At 45.3% G+C, this 18,869-nt stretch overlaps 1 protein-coding gene across 18 annotated transcripts in view; it reads left to right on the top strand.

The window, feature by feature from the left end:
- TRERF1 (transcriptional regulating factor 1) overlaps nucleotides 1-18,638 on the top strand; it is a 209,617-nt gene extending 190,979 nt beyond the window's left edge. For 14 of the 18 annotated variants that reach the window (XM_070777995.1, XM_070777987.1, XM_070777994.1 and 11 more), the window contains 3 exons: nucleotides 6,857-7,057; nucleotides 9,637-9,884; nucleotides 15,183-18,638. In XM_070777995.1, the coding sequence (XP_070634096.1) occupies nucleotides 6,857-7,057; nucleotides 9,637-9,884; nucleotides 15,183-15,507 (774 nt within the window). In that variant the 3' untranslated portion in view covers nucleotides 15,508-18,638. The other 4 variants (XM_019986102.2, XM_019986098.2, XM_019986101.2 and 1 more) reach the window with 2 other exon arrangements.
- The last annotated feature ends 231 nt before the right edge of the window (nucleotides 18,639-18,869 follow it).

Here is an 18,869-nt window from a genome sequence, read left to right as displayed (position 1 = left end):
GTGGTTTTTAAGAGGCACCCTGTTGTCCTGGGATAGCCCTTCCCAATCTTTTCACAATAGTTCTCACCAGAGAACTAACATGCCTTAGAACAGGGGTCCCCAACCTCCAGAATCTTAATGCCTGGTGATCTGAGTGGAGCTGATGTAATAATAATAGAAATAAAGTGCACAATAATTGTAATGCGCTTAAATCATCCCCACACCACCCCCTTACCCCACCCCCCGTCTGTGGAAAAACTATCTTCCATGAAACCAATCCCTGGTGCTGAAAAGGTTGGGGAGCCCTGCCTCAGGAAGACGAAGGTTCTGGGATTTTACACAGCTTCTATGAAGCATGCGCAAGAAGCAGCTTTGACCTCTAGATGGCGCCAGGAACCCTCCATCATTGGCGAGCTGGTTAGCAGTGTGTGGATTAGTCTGGTCCTCACATCACCATTTATCCTTAATATCGATTTCCTTCATTAGCAGACAAATCCAAAGTTGTCTGCAGATTAAGATGAAGAACCTACTAAAGGCGTCACGAGATCGAAATCTTCTCCAAACCCCTTATTTGTGGCTTTGGAAATGGCTACTGCTTTCGTCCTTGTGGTTAACTCTCTTCTCTGCATCCATAGCCAAGGAAAATCTTGCATGTTGTGGAAAACACATACGTGTATGTAGAAATTACGTCTTACAACAGATTACTAAACTCCAGTCTGCAGCCATTAAGGAAATGGTTTCAAATTCATAAATATCGTGAATTTTACAATTATACTTTCATTCCCAACTGTATCCATGCATAAGTGTTCCTAGCACATATGCAGGTTAATTTCTTTCACAGACACTTACACATAGCACTTCATACATTCCAGGCGTTGTACTAGGAGGGACTTAACGTATAATGACTCATTTACTCCTTGTACCATTTCTATGAGGTAGGAAACTGAGGCACAGAGCCTAGGTAACTTAGCCATGGTCAAAGGCTGGTGAGTGTGTTGTCTGGGACTGACTCCCCTGTATAACACTCAGGAGCAAGCAAATGCTAATCCTCTTACAGAAGGGTAAAAACATGCATGCATGTGTGTGGCCTCAGCCATGTCCAGCTCTTTGCAGCCCCCTGGACTGTAGCCTGCCAGGCTCCTCTGTCCATGGAATTCTCCAGGCAAGAATACTAGAGTGAGTTGCCATTTCCTACTCTAGGGGTTCTTCCCAATCCAGGGATCAAGCTCAATATCTCTTGCATCTCCTGCACTGGCAGGCAGATTCTTTACCATTGTGCCTTCTGGGAAGTTAAAAACACCTGGAGTCATTAAGATTTCAAAGCCTGAGTTCCTAACTAAGAGTTTGATCCCAGCTACAAAATATAAACACGTATATACAGTTATATGTGGACCCAAATATAAAAAAAAAAAAATAGACATCTGTAGAATAGAATGGTATTGCCATTCATTTGATGAGAGATGGCAGTATTCTTGTGATCAGGACTGTTGTTGGACTGGCTTAAGTAGTGATGCCTTACATCTGAATAGCCTTTTTCTCATCTGTGGTTAATGTTTAAGAAAGCAGCGTGATCTCTTCTGGTTCAGTCCGCTAAAAGAAATTGAGTCCTCGCTGTGTCCATAGTGCTGTGGGTGAGCCAGGGCTGCTGACTGGCCTCGGCCCCTGCCCCAGGGCATATGTTACCGTTTGGAAGACGTGGCATACCTGAAGAGAAAACTTACCGTGAACTTCAAGTCTTTAAAAACACTGTGAGGTGAAAACCAGAAAGTATTAGATATGACCTTCAGGAATTCTCTCTTATCCAGCTCTTCCAGTCCTCAGGCAGAAGGTTGAGGCCCAGAGAGGGGAAGGGGCTTGCCCATGGTCACACGAGCATTGCTTTCCGAGGGGGTAGACAGTAAATGAGGAAGCACCAAGACTCCCGGCCTGGGAGACCTAAGACCCGGCCCCTAAGCTTACTGCCCTGTAAAATGGGGCCGATGGTTTAGATAACCTGGACGGTCCCTTCCGATTCTGGAATGTTCAGAGTCATGTTTTGGAGGAGAGCAAAATCAGAGGGTATGGTTTCCTAAGGCAGACCTTTGGCTTGGGTGTTACCAAGTGCCCAGGACCGTGCCTGGCATAATATCGGCACTCGGTAAATGTTTGTTGAGTAAATGAGTGAAAATTTTTCCCAGCTAGGAGTCACTCTGGGTCATGGGAGCAATCCCTCTATGAGCTCCCTGGGAGGAGATGGGGTGAACCAGGGGCTTCTGAGCAGAGGAGGGCTGCTGAAGACTGTGTCACTATCGGAGGCAGAGGTGCCATCTGGGGCCAGCAGGCCTTCGTGGGTGTCTGGAAAGGCCCGAGCCAGCGTGTAGCCTCAGACCCAGGAGGAAAGGTTAAGATGGCACTCAGGCACCCCACCTTCTTGGGATTATTTGCCAGGGGCTGGTATTAAGCTGGGTCAGGTGTGCCACACCTGTGACCTGTGAGCTTAGAGAGAACAAAAAGCCATGTGCGTAGATGACTCAGCGCCTGTTTGTTTAGCTGTGCTGGGTCTTTGCTGCCTCACTCAGGCTTTCTGTAGTTGCGGCAAGCTGGGCCTACTCTCTGGTTGTGATGCCCAGGCTTCTCATTGCAGTGGCTTCTCTTGTTGCAGAACATGGGCCCTGGAGCGTGTGGGCTCAGTAGTTATGGCACACGGACTTAGTTGCTCTGCAGCCTGTGAAATCGTCCCAGATCAGGGCTCGAAGCCATGTCCCCTGCATTGGCAGGCAGATTCTTAGCCACTGGACCACCAGGGAAGTCCCACAGTCCACCTTCTGAGGATAGTTTGCCAAGTGGAGATAAAAACCAGGACCCGGCAAGGACAGAGAGGCTGTAGGAAGCACCGTCCTAGGAGGGCGTCCTTCTCTCAGTCCTCAGGGCCTACCTGGGTAGCTCTCCTGACCATGTGTGCTCAGTAATTTATTAAAGGGACAGATGACTATTCCCCCTGGATGGAGCACAGTCCGGAGCTCAGGGACTTCCCCGGGGAGAAGGGTGATGAAGAAGGATGGGGAGTGACTGCTCTTGAGGGGCCAGGGGGTCAGCATAGCACATCGCTCACCTTGTAGGTGACTTGACTTCTGGCCTGAGACCATCACAAGCCTTCCTCTCCCACCCTTTTGGGCAGAAGAGGGGGCCAAGGTGTGCTCTGCTGCGGAGGTGGGAGGGAAGTGCTGATCACACCGTCCTGTCTCCTGCCCAGGCTCCTGCCCCCACTCAGGGTGAATCCCTGGGTCTGACTAGGAGCAAAATTGAGCGCAATTCAAGAAACCAGCTGAGAAATGTAACTGACTTCGGAAGACAGCAGTCAGGGCACCAAGAGCACAGCTCCCCCAGGTCCCCGGCCTGAGTCACCTGCAGCGGGGTCCCCTGACAAGGGGCCTGGGAAACATCCCTCTTCCCTTTGACACAGAAAAGCAGCTGGCTTTAATGGTTTTGAGAGGTTTAAAAGCTCTGTGTTTGAGCTGAAAATCTAAGCCATGCCCAGATGGACAGATGTGCGTCTATGGACATGTGCAGGCAGGCAAGGAGCAGAGGCTGAGATTTTACAATCAGACAGTGCAGGATTTAAATCTCAATTCAGCTTCTTTACCAGCTGTGTGCTCTTGGGAAAATCAGTTCTCTGGCAAATTTCTTATTTGTTTAAAAAATAAAAACTTGTAGGGGATTCCCTGGCGGTCCAGTGGTTAAGATTCCATGTTTTCACTGCCAAAATGCCGAGGGCCCAGGTTCAGTCCCTGGTCAGAGAACTAAGATCCTGCAAGCTGCATGTCATTGCCCACCCCCCCCCCAAAAAAAAACAAAGGGAAAAAATAAACAAGAAGAAAAAAAATATGCAGAGATTTTGTGAGAACTAGCTGTGTGTGGGTGGGGGTGTGTGTGTGTGTAGTCCCTGATCCAAAGCAGGCCTTCAGTGTGTTATCATCACCAACATCTTTCATTGGTGACTGTAACACTCAAATTTGTGTCATTGAAATTTGGATTATTGAGCATCTGTGTTTTAACTTGTAAATTTCTCATAATATAAATGCCATTTGCAGGCCTGAGAAATAAAAATCTCCTCCTCCTCAACAAATTCTTACTTGGACTCTCCAAGTTTTGAGCACCTTGTATCATATAGAACCATCTCCCAGCCCTGTATTTGCCTGCCTTTCCACCAGGTTTGGAATATTACCAAATGTTTCCTTTTCACAGTACATCAGGAAATGGCCAACTTGTAGATACAGAGTCCTACATGTTAGGGTTTCATCCCGTCTTTGCATCTGTTAGTCACCTTGGTGAGCCCTTTGGCTTGGTGATAAATCATTTTGTGAACATGCATAGATTGCCATTTGAATTAAAACCTGTCTGCATTCCTGAGACGTATATAATCACAGGACAGTATAATTTAGTCTGTAATTTAATGGCTCTATGGAACTTTTTTTCTAAGAGCTTTTAAGCCCAAACAATGGCACAGTGAGAAAATTGTAATTATAACAACTGCCATGAAATAAATGCCATTGTCATTGAAAGTTACTGTGTAATTTACTTTAAATGGTGAGCTGTAGGCCCTGGTCTGCTTAATAACCTGATACTTGACACCACAAAGTTCCAGTTCTGTAAAGGAATGGAGTGAACCGGTGGGGTTTGACATAACATGGTTTTACCTAAAATTCTTGAGATTGGAAGGTGGTGGATTCATACGAGACTAAGGCCATTTAAGTGAAATCAACCTGTCTGTTCTAAACTGGTAAGAGACTATAAGTTTATATCACAAATCACTCTAAAATAAATTAAGCCTATATCTGAATTCATTGAAGTCTTTCAGCAAATGTAATCATTACTGAGTAATCCTAATTAACCACTGGAAACTGGGATAATTTCTTAAGTATACCCTATTAATACATAGTCTCAAATAGGCATATATAGCATACTGTGAGTGAATGAGTATTAGTTGCTCAGTCATGTCCAGCTTTTTGCAACCCCATGGACTGTAGCCTGCCAGGCTCCTCTGTCCATAGAATTCTCCAGGCAAGAATACTGGAGTAGGTAGCCATTCCCTTCAGGGGGTCTTCCCGACTCAGGGATTGAACCCGGGTCTCTCACACCGTAGGCAGATGCTTTACCGTCTGAGCCACCAGGGAAGCCCCATATACCATATTAAATAAGGCTAAAACTGAAAGAGTGAGGAGTGTGCTAAATGCCCATATTACTGGGATTGTCTTTCACTCCCATCTCCAATCCAGACTGGAAAAAGAAAGCTGGTGGTTTCTGGATCCCAGGAGTTCTGGCTTCCAGGTTCTAAGACTCATAGGCTCAACCAGCATTACATCACTGTCCAGGGTAAACCAAACTGGAGCCCACATGCTTCAAGCAGTGGGCGTGCCGAGAGCCCAGCAGAAACCAGTGACCCATCAGGGAGGGAGGCAGTGGCCACCCCCATGTTGTTTCCTCATTTGTTAAACAGGCGGACTGTTTACAGTCTATCAAATGACAAAGCAAATGTGAAAGCACTTCATACACCATGAAGTGCTGTAAAACAGAAGCTGAAATGAGGCTGCTGGAACACAGAGTTCCCATCCTTGGTCCTCAGTCCTTCTAGGCCCTGGGAGCAAGCCCTCCTCAGCCCGCCTCCTCATGCGGATGGAGATTGTAAAATAGGGCACTCAGTTCAATAAAAGGGCCGCCCGGGTTCCTGCCCTCCCTCCCAGCCCACCCAGTACCTCCTCCAGGCTGCTCCTTTAACTGTCTTGTTAACTTCAAGGATGGTCAGAATCTTCTGCGTAATTCATCTCGTTGCTGTTCTGAAGTAGACGGAGGGGATACAGTTGCAGAGAAGATAATTATTCATAGAAATATTTTTCTTGTTCTTTTTTATAGAGTGCCTCGGAAAGGCATTTCTTCAAGAGCCTATGACCAGAAACAAGCAAACAAAAAAACATGAGAAGTAAAAGGAAATAACCAATCCCCTTCCATTTCTGCCCCTTTTCAGAGCCATTGTGGTTCACTCTTTGATCCTATATTCTGACAAGAACAGAGCAGGAACGCATCAGAATGCCATGGGTCATGTGCCTGCCAAAGGTCAAATCAATATCTTGGGCGTCTTGCAAGGAAGTGTGATAGAAAGCCTTTAAAAACAAACCATGGGTGGAGGGGACATATGTATACCTATGGCTGATTCATGTTGATGTATGGCGGAAACCAACACAATAGTGAAAAGCATTTATCCTTCAATTAAAAATAAATTAATTAAACAAACAAACATGGGGACTTCCCTGGTGATCCAATGGCTGAGACTCCACGCTCCCAAAGCAGGGGGCCCAGGTTTGATCCATGGTCAGGGATCAAGCCTGCAACTAGAGAGCCCTCGAGCCACAATGAAGACCAGGTGCAGCCAAAATAAGTAGTAAGCTTAAAAAAAATGATAGGGCTTTGGTCTCTGCCCAACGGAGTTCCACGGTGTCATTGCTGCTTGAAAACCCTTCTTACTCCCTTGGAAGGCAGAGCAGCTACAAGTGGGGCAGCCTGCCTGGGTTTTGGTCGATGTCATGTTCTACTGGTCTCCAACAAGGGAGAGAAACCCTACATAGAAAAATCTCTCCTGTCTGCCTTAGCATTTTTTTTTTTTAAGTAAGTGATGAGGGGACCCAGAGTGGGCCTCGGGGACTTGGTTGCTCTCAGAATTCCAGGTGTCCAGTGACCAACCTTGTCCCTTCTGAGAGGCCTCTGCCAGACACTCCCTCATGCACAAAGATGCCGACACAGCCCCAGCGTCCAGGCCCTCTTTGCTGGCCCCTGGGTTCTGTTCATCACTAAAAATGTCATTTGGGGGGGTTTCCCCCTTTCTCTTGTATTCCCTTAACACCAGACGAGTGAAGAAGATGAAGAGGTAGAGGAGGAGGAGGATCCGGAAGAAGACAGGAAATCCACAAGAGAAGAGGAGAGTGAATTGCCCAAGTCCCCGGAGCCGCCGCAAGGCCCGGTCCTGGCTCCCGCAGAGGGGCCGCCCCTGCAGGCCCTGGGCCAGCCCTCGGGCTCCTTCATCTGTGAAATGCCCAACTGCGGGGCGGTAAGTGTCTCCGTGTCCTCAGAGGCTCTGGGACTGGTGAGAGCCGTGCGCACAGCCGGCTTAAAGAGATGATGCCTTTTACAAAGGAGGGTGCTCTTCCAGCAGTGAAAGCTGGGCAGAGAGAATCCACGTAGCCAGGCTTTTCTTTCTTTCATCCATTTACTTGTTTGGCCCACAGATATTTCTGGAGTCAAGCAGAGTCAAACACTGCCAATGCTCAGAGGACGCAAGTCCTTTCCTGGCCTCAGGAAGCAGGTGATTCAGGCTCTGCAGCGGCCTTGGCCTCCAGAACTCACACTTCCTGTTTCTTGGTGCCTCCCGACTCCTCTGAGCTGTCGCACCAGGCGTGCTCTGGAAACATGCATTGGAATGCCGTGAAAGAGCCCCCAGAGGAGTCTCCTTTTATGGCATAATTACAAAGATTTGGCTGAAGTTTATCTTTGTACTCTTTGAGGGAAGGGAAAAAAAAAGATTTACTAAGCAAATTAATCATGTAAACAGGCTGAAAGCGTGTCTGTTTAATTACTTAACCTAGTACTTTTTATTAATAAGTACGTTAGAAGCATCATCTTGCTAAAATAAAACCAATTCCCATTTGATCATTTGTAGTGCTAAAGCCTTACAGAATCTGTACTGGCTGATGTAAGACTGTGTATTTTGAAGAATAGATTTTTTAAATTGTTAACTTCGGACTGTCAGTCATCCACTGGTCTCCTGTGAAGTGAAAGTCACTCAGTTGTGTCCGACTCGTGCGACCCCATGGGCTGTAGCTCTGTCCATGGAATTTTCCAGGCAAGAATACTGAAGTGGGTTGCCATTTCCTTCTCCAGGCCAGTGGTTTCCTACTCATCTGAGTTGCTGAGCTTTTCTCAGATCAGGTTTCTTAAAGCTGTACACAACTGTACAGGCAAGTTCTAGAGGTATTATGCAAAAAAAATTAGAACATATGATTCATTTCATATGAAGCCCTGTTTCCCCCAAGTTAGTGCTTATTTCTGCTTGTGTGTTACATAGGATAACACACTTTTCCAGAGTGTATTGAATGCTGTTTATTGAGTCTGTCACTTAGATGAAGATAGCAGCAGTCTTTCAAATATTTTAGACTCTAAAGCTGAAATTTACTTGATTCACATCTAAGAAAAAAATTAAGAAGTAAAAAAAAAAATGATATATACATCTTGCATTACCTTTGAAGAGAACATAAATTGCTAGCTTGTTTCTGTCTTTGATGTTTAAAGACCTAGATGCTTCACTCCATCATTACCGTACTGTATAGAACACTTCCATTCAAAAAGTGACTTTAAATGACGGTATTTTTGGTGAATTTGTTTAGAAATTGGTTGCTTTCTCAGTTCACAGTTTGGGTCTACAGTAAATTCTTTACTGTGAGGGGAATCATCTTTTACTTTACCCAATCAAAAATGCTCAGCGGGATGAATGTTTTTTCATGACTTCAAAAAAACAACAGGGGGAAAAAAAGTGTGTTGGTTTTATTCGTTGCCTAACCGTGGAAGTTTTGGTTGCTAAATCAACCAAAGATTTTTTTCCCCTGCAAGACTATAAACAGAACTCATGAACTTAACACAGCAACCGTCTGTGGCCAGGTGGTTCAGTGAGTACTCACATTAGCTGGTGCATTTAGCGATTTGGAAGTCAGGGCTCTAGGAATTCAGGGGGTGGATCACTTCCCTTTACAACAGTGAATCTCACTGGGGAATGATCTTGTTCCACATGAACATTTGGCAGTGTCCAGAGGGAGACATTTTTGTCACATCTGGGGAGGTGCTCCTGACATCTGGTGGGTGGAGGCCAGGGATGCTGCTAAACACCCCATGATGCAAAGGACAGCCCCACAACAAACAGTCATCCAGCCCAAAATGTCAGCAATACTGAGGCTGGGAAACCATGCTTTACGGCAGACTTCAAAAGACTGAGTCATTCCCCTTTTTATCATCCTGCAGTGAAATTTGGGGGTCTGAAATGTGGCTTTAGCACTGGGCTACTGACTGGGGCTTAGATATAACATAGAATAGAGCAGAGCAGCTAATCAGTGTTTTCAGAGCCGTGTCTCTTAGGCTTCTAGGGATTCCTAGGGGAGATAGATAGAGCTGAGCAAATAGACCCAGTTCTGGGATGCTGTCTCTTTCAGCCAGAGCACCTCTGCTTTTAACTTTGAGCTTTTGAATAAGATTTTTTAAGTTTAAAAAAAAAAGGAAAGAGGAGGGGAAAATAAAGGGGAAAAAGTGGAAGGAAGTTTCTGGCTGAAAAAAATATTGGAAAGCTGGTTCAGACCCCCCTCATTCTATAGATGGAAAAAATAAGGCATTCAGAGGGGAGATGGCCCAGTGACCTCCGTGTGTGTTGGAGGCTCTGGGTCGAGCCCCCAGTCTTTGGTCGTAACAGTGACTGTTGTTGTTGTTGATGGCACAGCATTTGTGGTTGTGGTATTTGATCTCTGCTTTCTGTGGCATTTGCCCAGAGTTTGCTTATGTAAAACCCCTGTGCCTTGTCATTAGACTCTGTTTCAAGTATCCCATGTTCTACCGATGAGTAACTAATAACCCTAATTTCCTTTTCAGGACTGTAGATGTCATGTCACTCCCTTTCTTCCCCAGGTGTTCAGCTCCCGGCAGGCACTGAACGGCCACGCCCGCATCCATGGTGGCACCAACCAGGTGACCAAAGCTCGGGGCACTGTTCCCTCTGGGAAGCAGAAGCCTGGCAGTGCCCAGAGTGGGTACTGCTCGGTGAAGAGCTCACCCTCCCACAGCACCACCAGCGGCGAGACAGACCCCACCACCATCTTCCCCTGCAAAGAGTGCGGCAAGTAGGTAGAATTTGGCCAGGGACTGGATCTAAGTGTGTGATGAATAAGGCCACTGTGGGGTCTGGGCCAGGGTAGTCTAAAATGTCTCCAGGTAGAAAAAGAACCCAGACTCTCCAGTTTTTTCTCATACCATCCTTGGGGTCGGCATGGTACATCGTGGCAGGTGGACCTTGTCTCTGACTCAGAATATGGTCCTTCTGATGTCCTAAATGAAATTGAAGAAAGTAGGGAAAACCACTAGACCATTCAGGTATGACCTAAATCAAATCCCTTATGATTATACAGTAGAAATAAGAAATAGATTTAAGGGCCTAGATCTGATAGATAGAGTGCCTGATGAACTATGGAATGAGGTTCGTGACATTGTACAGGAGACAGGGATCAAGACCATCCCCATGGAAAAGAAATGCAAAAAAGCAAAATGGCTGTCTGGGGAGGCCTTACAAGTAGCTGTGAAAAGAAGAGAAGCGAAAAGCAAAGGAGAAAAGGAAAGATATAAGCATCTGAATGCAGAGTTCCAAAGAATAGCAAGAAGAGATAAGAAAGCCTTCCTCAGCGATCAATGCAAAGAAATAGAGGAAAACAACAGAATGGGGAAGACTAGAGATCTCTGTAAAGTTTAAAAATAAAATAAAATTAAAAAAAAAAAAAAAGAAAAGAAAATTAGAGATACCAAGGGAACATTTCATGCAAAGATGGGCTTGATAAAGGACAGAAATGGTATGGACCTAACAAAAGCAGAAGATATTAAGAAGAGGTGGCAAGAATACACAGAAGAACTGTACAAAAAAGATCTTCACGACCCAGATAATCACAATGCTGTGATCACTGACCTAGAGCCAGACATCCTGGAATGTGAAGTCAAGTGGGCCTTAGAAAGCATCACTACGAACAAAGCTAGTGGGGGTGATGGAATTCCAGTTGAGCTATTTCAAATCCTGAAAGATGATGCTGTGAAAGTGCTGCACTCAATATGCCAGCAAATTTGGAAAACTCAGCAGTGGCCACAGGACTGGAAAAGGTCAGTTTTCATCCCGATCCCAAAGAAAGGCAATGCCAAAGAATGCTCAAACTACCGCACAATTGCACTCATCTCACACGCTAGTAAAGTAATGCTCAAAATTCTCCAAGCCAGGCTTCAGCAATATGTGAACCGTGAACTTCCTGATGTTCAAGCTGGTTTTAGAAAAGGCAGAGGAACCAGAGATCAAATTGCCAACATATGCTGGATCATGGAAAAAGCAAGAGAGTTCCAGAAAAACATCTATTTCTGCTTTATCGACTATGCCAAAGCCTTTGACTGTGTGGATCACAATAAACTGTGGAAAATTCTGAAAGAGATGGGAATACCAGACCACCTGACCTGCCTCTTGAGAAATCTGTATGCAGGTCAGGAAGCAACAGTTAGAACTGGACATGGAACAACAGACTGGTTCCAAATAGGAAAAGGAGTACGTCAAGGCTGTATATTGTCACCCTGTTTATTTAACTTATTTGCAGAGTACATCATGAGAAACACTGGACTGGAAGAAACACAAGCTAGAATCAAGATTGCCAGGAGAAATATCAATAACCTCAGATATGCAGATGACACCACCCTTATGGCAGAAAGTGAAGAGGAACTCAAAAGCCTGTTGATGAAAGTGAAAGAGGAGAGTGAAAAAGTTGGCTTAAAGCTCAACATTCAGAAAACGAAGATCATGGCATCTGGTCCCATCAATTCATGGGAAATAGATTGGAAAACATTGGAAACAGTGGCAGACTTTATATTTTGGGTCTCCAAAATCACTGCAGATGGTGACTGCAGCCATGAAATTAAAAGACGCTTACTCCTTGGAAGAAAAGTTATGTCCAACCTAGATAGCATATTGAAAACCAGAGACATTACTTTGCCAACAAAGGTCCATCTAGTCAAGGCTATGGTTTTTCCTATGGTCATGTACGGATGTGAGGGTTGGACTGTGAAGAAGGCTGAGCGCCGAAGAATTGATGCTTTTGAACTGTGGTGTTGGAGAAGACTCTTGAGAGTCCCTTGGACTGCAAGGAGATCCAACCAGTCCATCCTAAAGGAGATCAGCCCTGGGATTTCTTTGGAAGGAATGATGTTAAAGCTGAAACTCCAGTATTTTGGCCACCTCATGAGAAGAGTTGACTCATTGGAAAAGACTCTGATGCTGGGAGGGACTGGGGGCAGGAGGAGAAGGGGACGACAGAGGATGAGATGGCTGGATGGCATCACCGACTCAATGGAAGTGAGTCTGAGTGAACTCCTGGAGTTGGTGATGGACAGGGAGGCCTGGCGTGCTGCGATTCATGGAGTCGCAAAGAGTCGGACACGACTGAGCAACTGAACTGAACTGAACTGAAACTCTAATAAGGATGGACATCATCAGAGAGCAGATCTCTAGTGACAGAACTTCACTCTTTTCCAGAAATGATGGATGGGACTGATTCCCACCTCTTCCCTTCACACCGAAACCATATTCACCAGGACTGCTCTCTTTGCATCCCTGCCCAGTGATTTGAGAATGGCTCTAAAACATCTAGTCAGGAACTCTCTGTAGCAGAAATGGCTTTTCTAGCACCACTGATGACTCCTGCACCCGGGGCAGACATCACTAATCAATTGCTACGCTCTTTGCTACTGTATTAAGTTAAGACTCCAATGCTTTTCAGTCCTTTAAATCCTCATGCTTCAAGCAGGCACAACCAGTTGATCAGACTTGATCCATGAGAGAAAACCTATTTGTCATTTCTGCCCTTTTAAGTATAATTTAAAACAGTGAAAAGGGCGAAACTGACAATGGGCAGTAATAACAGCTAACCTTTACTGAGCACTTGATTTTGTCACATACTTTATGTGCCTGAGCTCTTCTAATCCCCACACAAAAACTCCATGTGATGCAGATACTATTTTATCCTTGGTTTACAAATAAGGACTGAACATTAATTAAATTGATGTGCCCCAGGTCACACCCCCAGAAAGAGCAGAACGGAGATTTGAAGCCGTCAGTGTTCAGATACAGAGCCTGGGTGTCTGACCACTGTTCCATCCCATGGGTTTGCTTTGTTTGCTTATTTATCACTGGTAAGATACACACAGTCCCCTCCCACAGCATCCAGTATAGAATTCCAGTTTATTTCTCAGTGAGTCTGCTAAGAGGGGTTGTCACAAGTGACTTCCTTTAGGAGCCTTACCAAGTTGCTCTTCCTGTAACCTGCAATGCTGCAGACACGCAGGGTTACCTGGAGAGGTACCCACCAGGTAGCTGCCAGAACTCTACCAAGGGAACATCCTTGGTTATATGAGTGAGGCCACCGAGGACCTCTGTTTATAATATTCATCCTCATGGAATATTTCAGGCATTTTGCTTCCATTTATCAGTTACTCAGTGCTTGCCTGGCATTGTTTGAAAGGATGTTTACATGTATTAATTTATTCCTCAGCCCAGTACGTACTCTTAGCCTTAGGTCAGTGGCACCTGCGAGGTGAGTTGGAACCAGCAGCTCTCTTCCTGCAGAGATGGGGAGACATTTAGGATGGGCCCCCTCCTCGGGGCTCTGATGTCCTCCAGAGCCAGGGCATGATGCCATCTTCATGTCACCAAGAAATAAGGGAGCCCCTGGATTGACCATCAGCCTTATTTACTTGGAACAATGAAACCTCCTTAGTCTGACTTCCATCTACTTGCCCTGGGGTGGAAGAGAGAGGCAGAAAAGAGGGTCACACCAGTGTCTTCTGCAGGGAACCAGCACCCTCTGCTCACTTCCCCCAGACAGGCAGCAACGCCTTACTCCACTAGGTGGCAGCAAAGGACAGAACGACCAGAACTAAGAGTTTCCGGCTCTTTCAGTGACTTTCGCTGTTTTCTTGTCCTGTTTTTATGTTGCTTGGGATCTTTTTCAAGCATAACTCCAGTTAAGATTTTATGGAAAATAAAAATATTTTTTATGGTTTTCCACACTAAGAATAACATCAGGCAAATGTTTGCAGAATGCTTCTTTTAGCTGCTGAAATTATGTTCATCACATTAGACAGTTTTCAGTGTCATGTGGTGATTCATCAACTCTGTTCTAAGACACAGGTCTTACAAATCAGGTCTTTTTTTCCTTTATGAGCTCAGGAATGAATATTTATGCTACCCACCCTCCCCTAAAACAGGCAGCCTCACCTCTGGACAAATGTTCTCTGGAAAAGGTCCAGAGAGAAATATTTTAGGCTTTGCAGGCCATTCTGTCTCTGTCACAGCTACTCAGCTCTGCCATTTTAGTGCAGAAATAGCCATAGACGATACATAAACAGAGAGACATGGCTGTATTCCCAGAAAACTTTATTTACAAAAGCAGGCAGCGTATGGGATTTGGCCACTGACCGTGGTTGGCAGACCCCTCGTCCCAGGATTTCTCAACCTGGGTCTGACGATTCCTTGTTTGGGGTAGAGGGCCTGCCCTCAATATGGTAGAATGTTTAGTGACGTCCCTGGCCTCTACCCCACTCAAAGCCAGAAGTGCCAGCACCACCCAACTGTGACCATTAGAAATATCTCCAGACGTTACTCCCTGGGAGGCAGACCCACCCTCAGCTGAGAGCCACTGTCTCATTCGAAAGCTAACAGGAACCAACTGTGATATATGATGGCCAAAACAAGAAGGGATCTTGGGTAAAGAGGACTGCTCGGTGCAGAAGTCAAGTACAGTGAAGACCGAGGTGGGGCTGTTGGATTTGGCCACACAATTACTAGCGAGCGATCTCGAGCACTCGGGCTGAGCACAGCGGACGGTGCTCCACTTGGAGAGTGTGGAGGACGGACGAGCAATCCATGTCTGCAGAGACCCCCTGGAATTTTGACAGGAAGAACAGGATTGGAGGCCAGAGGCAGGGGAGGGGTGGTTTTATGGTGGGAACCAGCGGAGCTGGGCTGCATGATTTGGGGATTCTCAGTTGGTTGAGAGGGCTTACTTAGCAATGGAGATAGAAAGAGGGAAGAGAAGGAGGGAAAGGGGCGTGGGCCCAGGCCACAGGTGGACAGGAAAGCTTTGAGAATTCATCCTCCATTGTCACAGGGAGAAAGCCCAACACACATAAATGTGTTCCTGTCCCCATCTTCTTCCCTTGGAGAGAAGAGAGGTGACAGGTCACTGGGGGAGGAGGTCTTGGGAGCTAAGGAGACCAGAACACTGTCACACCACCCCAAAGCAGGCATCAGACCACACACCCACTGTTCCCTTAGGACCCCTTGGATTTCCAAGAACTCTGATGCTCTAAATGTCTCATGCTTCTTTTTCTCATTTTTATAGAGTCTTCTTCAAGATCAAAAGCCGAAATGCACACATGAAAACTCACAGACAGCAGGAGGAACAGCAGAGGCAGAAAGCGCAGAAGGCGGCGTTCGCGGCCGAGATGGCAGCCACAATCGAGAGGACTACGGGGCCGGTGGGGCCGCAGGGGCTGCTGCCCCTGGACCAGCTGAGTCTGATCAAACCCATCAAGGACGTGGACCTCCTCGATGACGACGTCGTCCAGCAGCTAGGAGGCGTCATGGCAGAGGCCGAGGTTGTGGACACCGGTCTCCTCCTGGATGATCAGGCTTCAGTTTTGCTTCAGGGTGACACGGAACTCTAAAGGCCCCGCGTGTCGCTTTGAGACAGCGAAAACCCACAGCCTCCAGCCTCCTTCATCAGGACACTGGGACTGCCCGCTTGTTTTGTAATCATTTTAAACTACCTGTTTAAAAAGTGGTCTTTTTTTTTTCCAGGTTTAGAAACAAATCGGTTTTTTCTTTTCCTTTTATTTAAAAACAATTGTTTTTATGGGCGGTTGGGGGGAATAAATAATTGGCACAATTCTACTTTAAGATGTGTTTCATCTGGGCTAGGCTACATTCCCAAGAACTCATTCCTGGCTGGGAATGAACTTGACATTCATGTTCTTTTGCTTTTTAGATGCCAACCATCCTGGTTGCCTTCTGTCCCAAAGCTTGCGTGAGTGAGCGAGTGTGTGTGTGTGTGTTTGTGTGTGTGTAAAGCAGGCTGCTTTCTTTCTGCTGGGGTCTTGGACCATCCTTCCCCACCAACAGTCATTTTTGTGTTGACCTCATTCCACAGTTGGCAGTGAACTTGGCATCTTTGCTGGGAGACCCTGCTAGGAAGTAGCTTTCCAGTGAGCAAAGTCAGCCTTGTGTTCCACGGCTTTCTTCCAGCATACACATCATTGGAAGAGTTGACCAAATGTAAAAATAATTTTTCTGCCTGCCCTGCCCATCACTCAGCCTGGCTCTAAAAACTGAGTACTGTATCATTTCAGGCTTTCCCTCCCAGACAGTGGTTTACTGAGAAGGTGGTTCATAGAGCAAGCGTGTCCTCTTCCCAGTTCCCTGAGGACCGGTTGACTCCAATTCACCAATTGGCAGAGGCATACTTTGGCCTGAGCTGACTGACTGCAAGTCCGTCTAGAGGAAAATAACCCCAACTATTAAGTTGCCAGGGTTGTTTTTAGGGGAAGATAGTCAAGGAGCACAGATTAAAGTATCTAGAATGCCAAGCAGTCTTCTTCTGCCCAAAAACTAGCTCAGAAGAGCCCGTTCCTTTTTGCCACACTGTTAATGGTCTGTGGGGTTCCAAGTTACTCTGTGCCACTTGGAAGCACTATGAAACCTGATTCACTGGGATTCTGCTGCTATGCATCTGTGCAGGACTGAAGTTTACTTTGACGCTAACTCTGAGTTTTCCTAACTCTGGGTTTTCTAGCAAATCTGATGGTGAATACAAGGGAAATAGCATTAAAGGCCAACAAAAACAGTTTCAGATGCCCCTTTGGCTCCATTGTTTGCATTCAAACAGTGAATTTTTCATTAAAGTCATTTACCAAAGCTCTTCTAGAATTCTCCAAGCGACATAACTCTGCTCTGCCTCCTGTCCCTGCCGGCAGGGCTGCTGTTTGTACTTGACGGTATTAAACCTGTAATCCTTCAAAAATGGCTTTCAGCTCAGGCTTTTGAGCTGAGTCAGACTGCTCTCTGGCCTCCGTCAGGGCAAACGAGTGCACGCCTTCAGACTGGAATGCAGTCCCAGCTCAGAGCTGACGCGTCTGGCTGGTGACTTCTGAGCAGGGGGCTTTCCGGCCTTCCCCCACCCCAGGTAGGCTGATGCCCCAGCTCCTGCAGGCGTGGCAACCCTGCCAGGGCACTTTGCTGACACAGTAACTAGCTTGACGTGAAGGAGGATGTCAGTGGAAGGATGAGGATAGGAACAAAGCATCGTTTACGTTGTCTCTGCAAAAGCGTTTAGCGGGCAGCCACGACCCACAGCGGCCCCACGCAGGCAGTGTCCTCTGAATCTCAGGAAAGCCATGGACAGAAGATCAATACAATGGTTCCTTTCATGCCATCATTTCTGTTCTCAGAAAAAAAGAGGTCTTGCAAGTTTCCTTTACCTTTTTTTTTTAGGGAGGGAAATAATGTGTCATTTGCTGCCATTTCTGACAAGTTATTCTGTGTTTGAGTTCAGAACTGCCTGGGCAGGGCATCAGCTTTGTGGCAGAACTATTTGAGAACCGTACTAAGTGTAATACCAGCTGATCCCATCTGCCCAGTGACTACTTCCCTCCACACGTGGGTATATGAGAGGGTTCTGGAAGGGTTCTGTGGATCTCTGAAAGTTTATCTGGCAAAGGAGCAGACACCCAGGAAAAATGTTTATAAAGCAAATGTATGCATTCTGCTTGGAGATTTGCCCGGCTGTTCCAGTTTAAAACATTAAAATAAACTGAGTTGCCAAGGCAAAAATATAATGCACAATTTAGTTTTGACTTTCCATGCAGTATACCTTAAGCATTTTTGACTTGAAATAACCAAAGAACTCCTCCTTGACGAGACAGTTCACTTTGCTGAATTAGTTTTTTTCTTCACAGTATTAGCGTAGAGGATTGACTTCATAGTACAATATTGCACTTATTTTTTTTTCTGAAATGATTCTGCCTGCATGTACGTGTTGTGTTTTAGTTCCCCACCCCCATCTCTCCTTACCCCAAAGAACTTTTCTTCCCGATGGTTTATGTCTTCAACCCGTTACTGTTTACTATCAGATAGTTTTTCATTAGTGAATTTAGACCTCTTTGAGAAAGCTTGTATATAAAAAGTTAAAAGATATATTTTATGGAAAAACCCATCTTATTTTCAAATATATTTAACTGCTGTTCTATTTTATTAGAGGAAGGTTGTAAATATTTTCTAGGAGTTCTATTGTAAAGAAAAGTATTTTTGAAAAAAATTAATGTAATAAAAACGAAAACATTTTTAAATGGTGGTTGTGATTGCTTCCTGTTCTGGCTTCGTTGTGTTCTATTCGCAGGAAATGTTTTGCATGCCTTGCCATGTTAGGATGTAATTTATTCCGGTTTGCACTATTTTTAGTTGACATCATAATATCTAATGTGCTTCACTGTATTTTCCCCGGGAATGCAGGTCCCTTGGTCCATATCAAAAGCACTATGTATAGCATATTCATACCTTTTTCTTTTGTAACGTGTGTATTTTTAATAAGGATTTTATGTAACATTTTGGCAAAAAAAGAGGACAGTATTTTCTAGTGAATTTTATAATACATTTTGCTAAAAATGTTTCTTCCTAGGTCAGTTTTTGTTAAGGTGAACCAAAAGTCTTATTTTCCCAGGGGTTTAACAAAAAAGTTTGAAGCTTGAAAGCAAAGTTATATTTAAACATCATATGTAACAAATAAATAAAGATGTTTTATAGACTTGTCCTCAAAAGTTGCATTCCTTAAAATACAAAAACAACTAGGGCATTCTAGGTTGGTTCCCCCTGAGTGATAAGCATTTTTTTTTAAATTGCCACAATACTATTTTTCAGAAAGCCAGGAGAATTTTACTTAAAAGTTTCCAGCCATTAGCCTCCTCAGAAATTTATTACAGTTCTTATAGATAGGCATTCATCAGAGATGTAACCAAATAGACACTGTCATATTTAT

Source organism: Bos indicus, chromosome 23 (genome assembly GCF_029378745.1).
Source record: "Bos indicus isolate NIAB-ARS_2022 breed Sahiwal x Tharparkar chromosome 23, NIAB-ARS_B.indTharparkar_mat_pri_1.0, whole genome shotgun sequence".
Classification (NCBI taxonomy): Eukaryota; Metazoa; Chordata; class Mammalia; order Artiodactyla; family Bovidae; genus Bos; species Bos indicus.
This window is presented reverse-complemented; position numbering and strand designations above follow the sequence as displayed.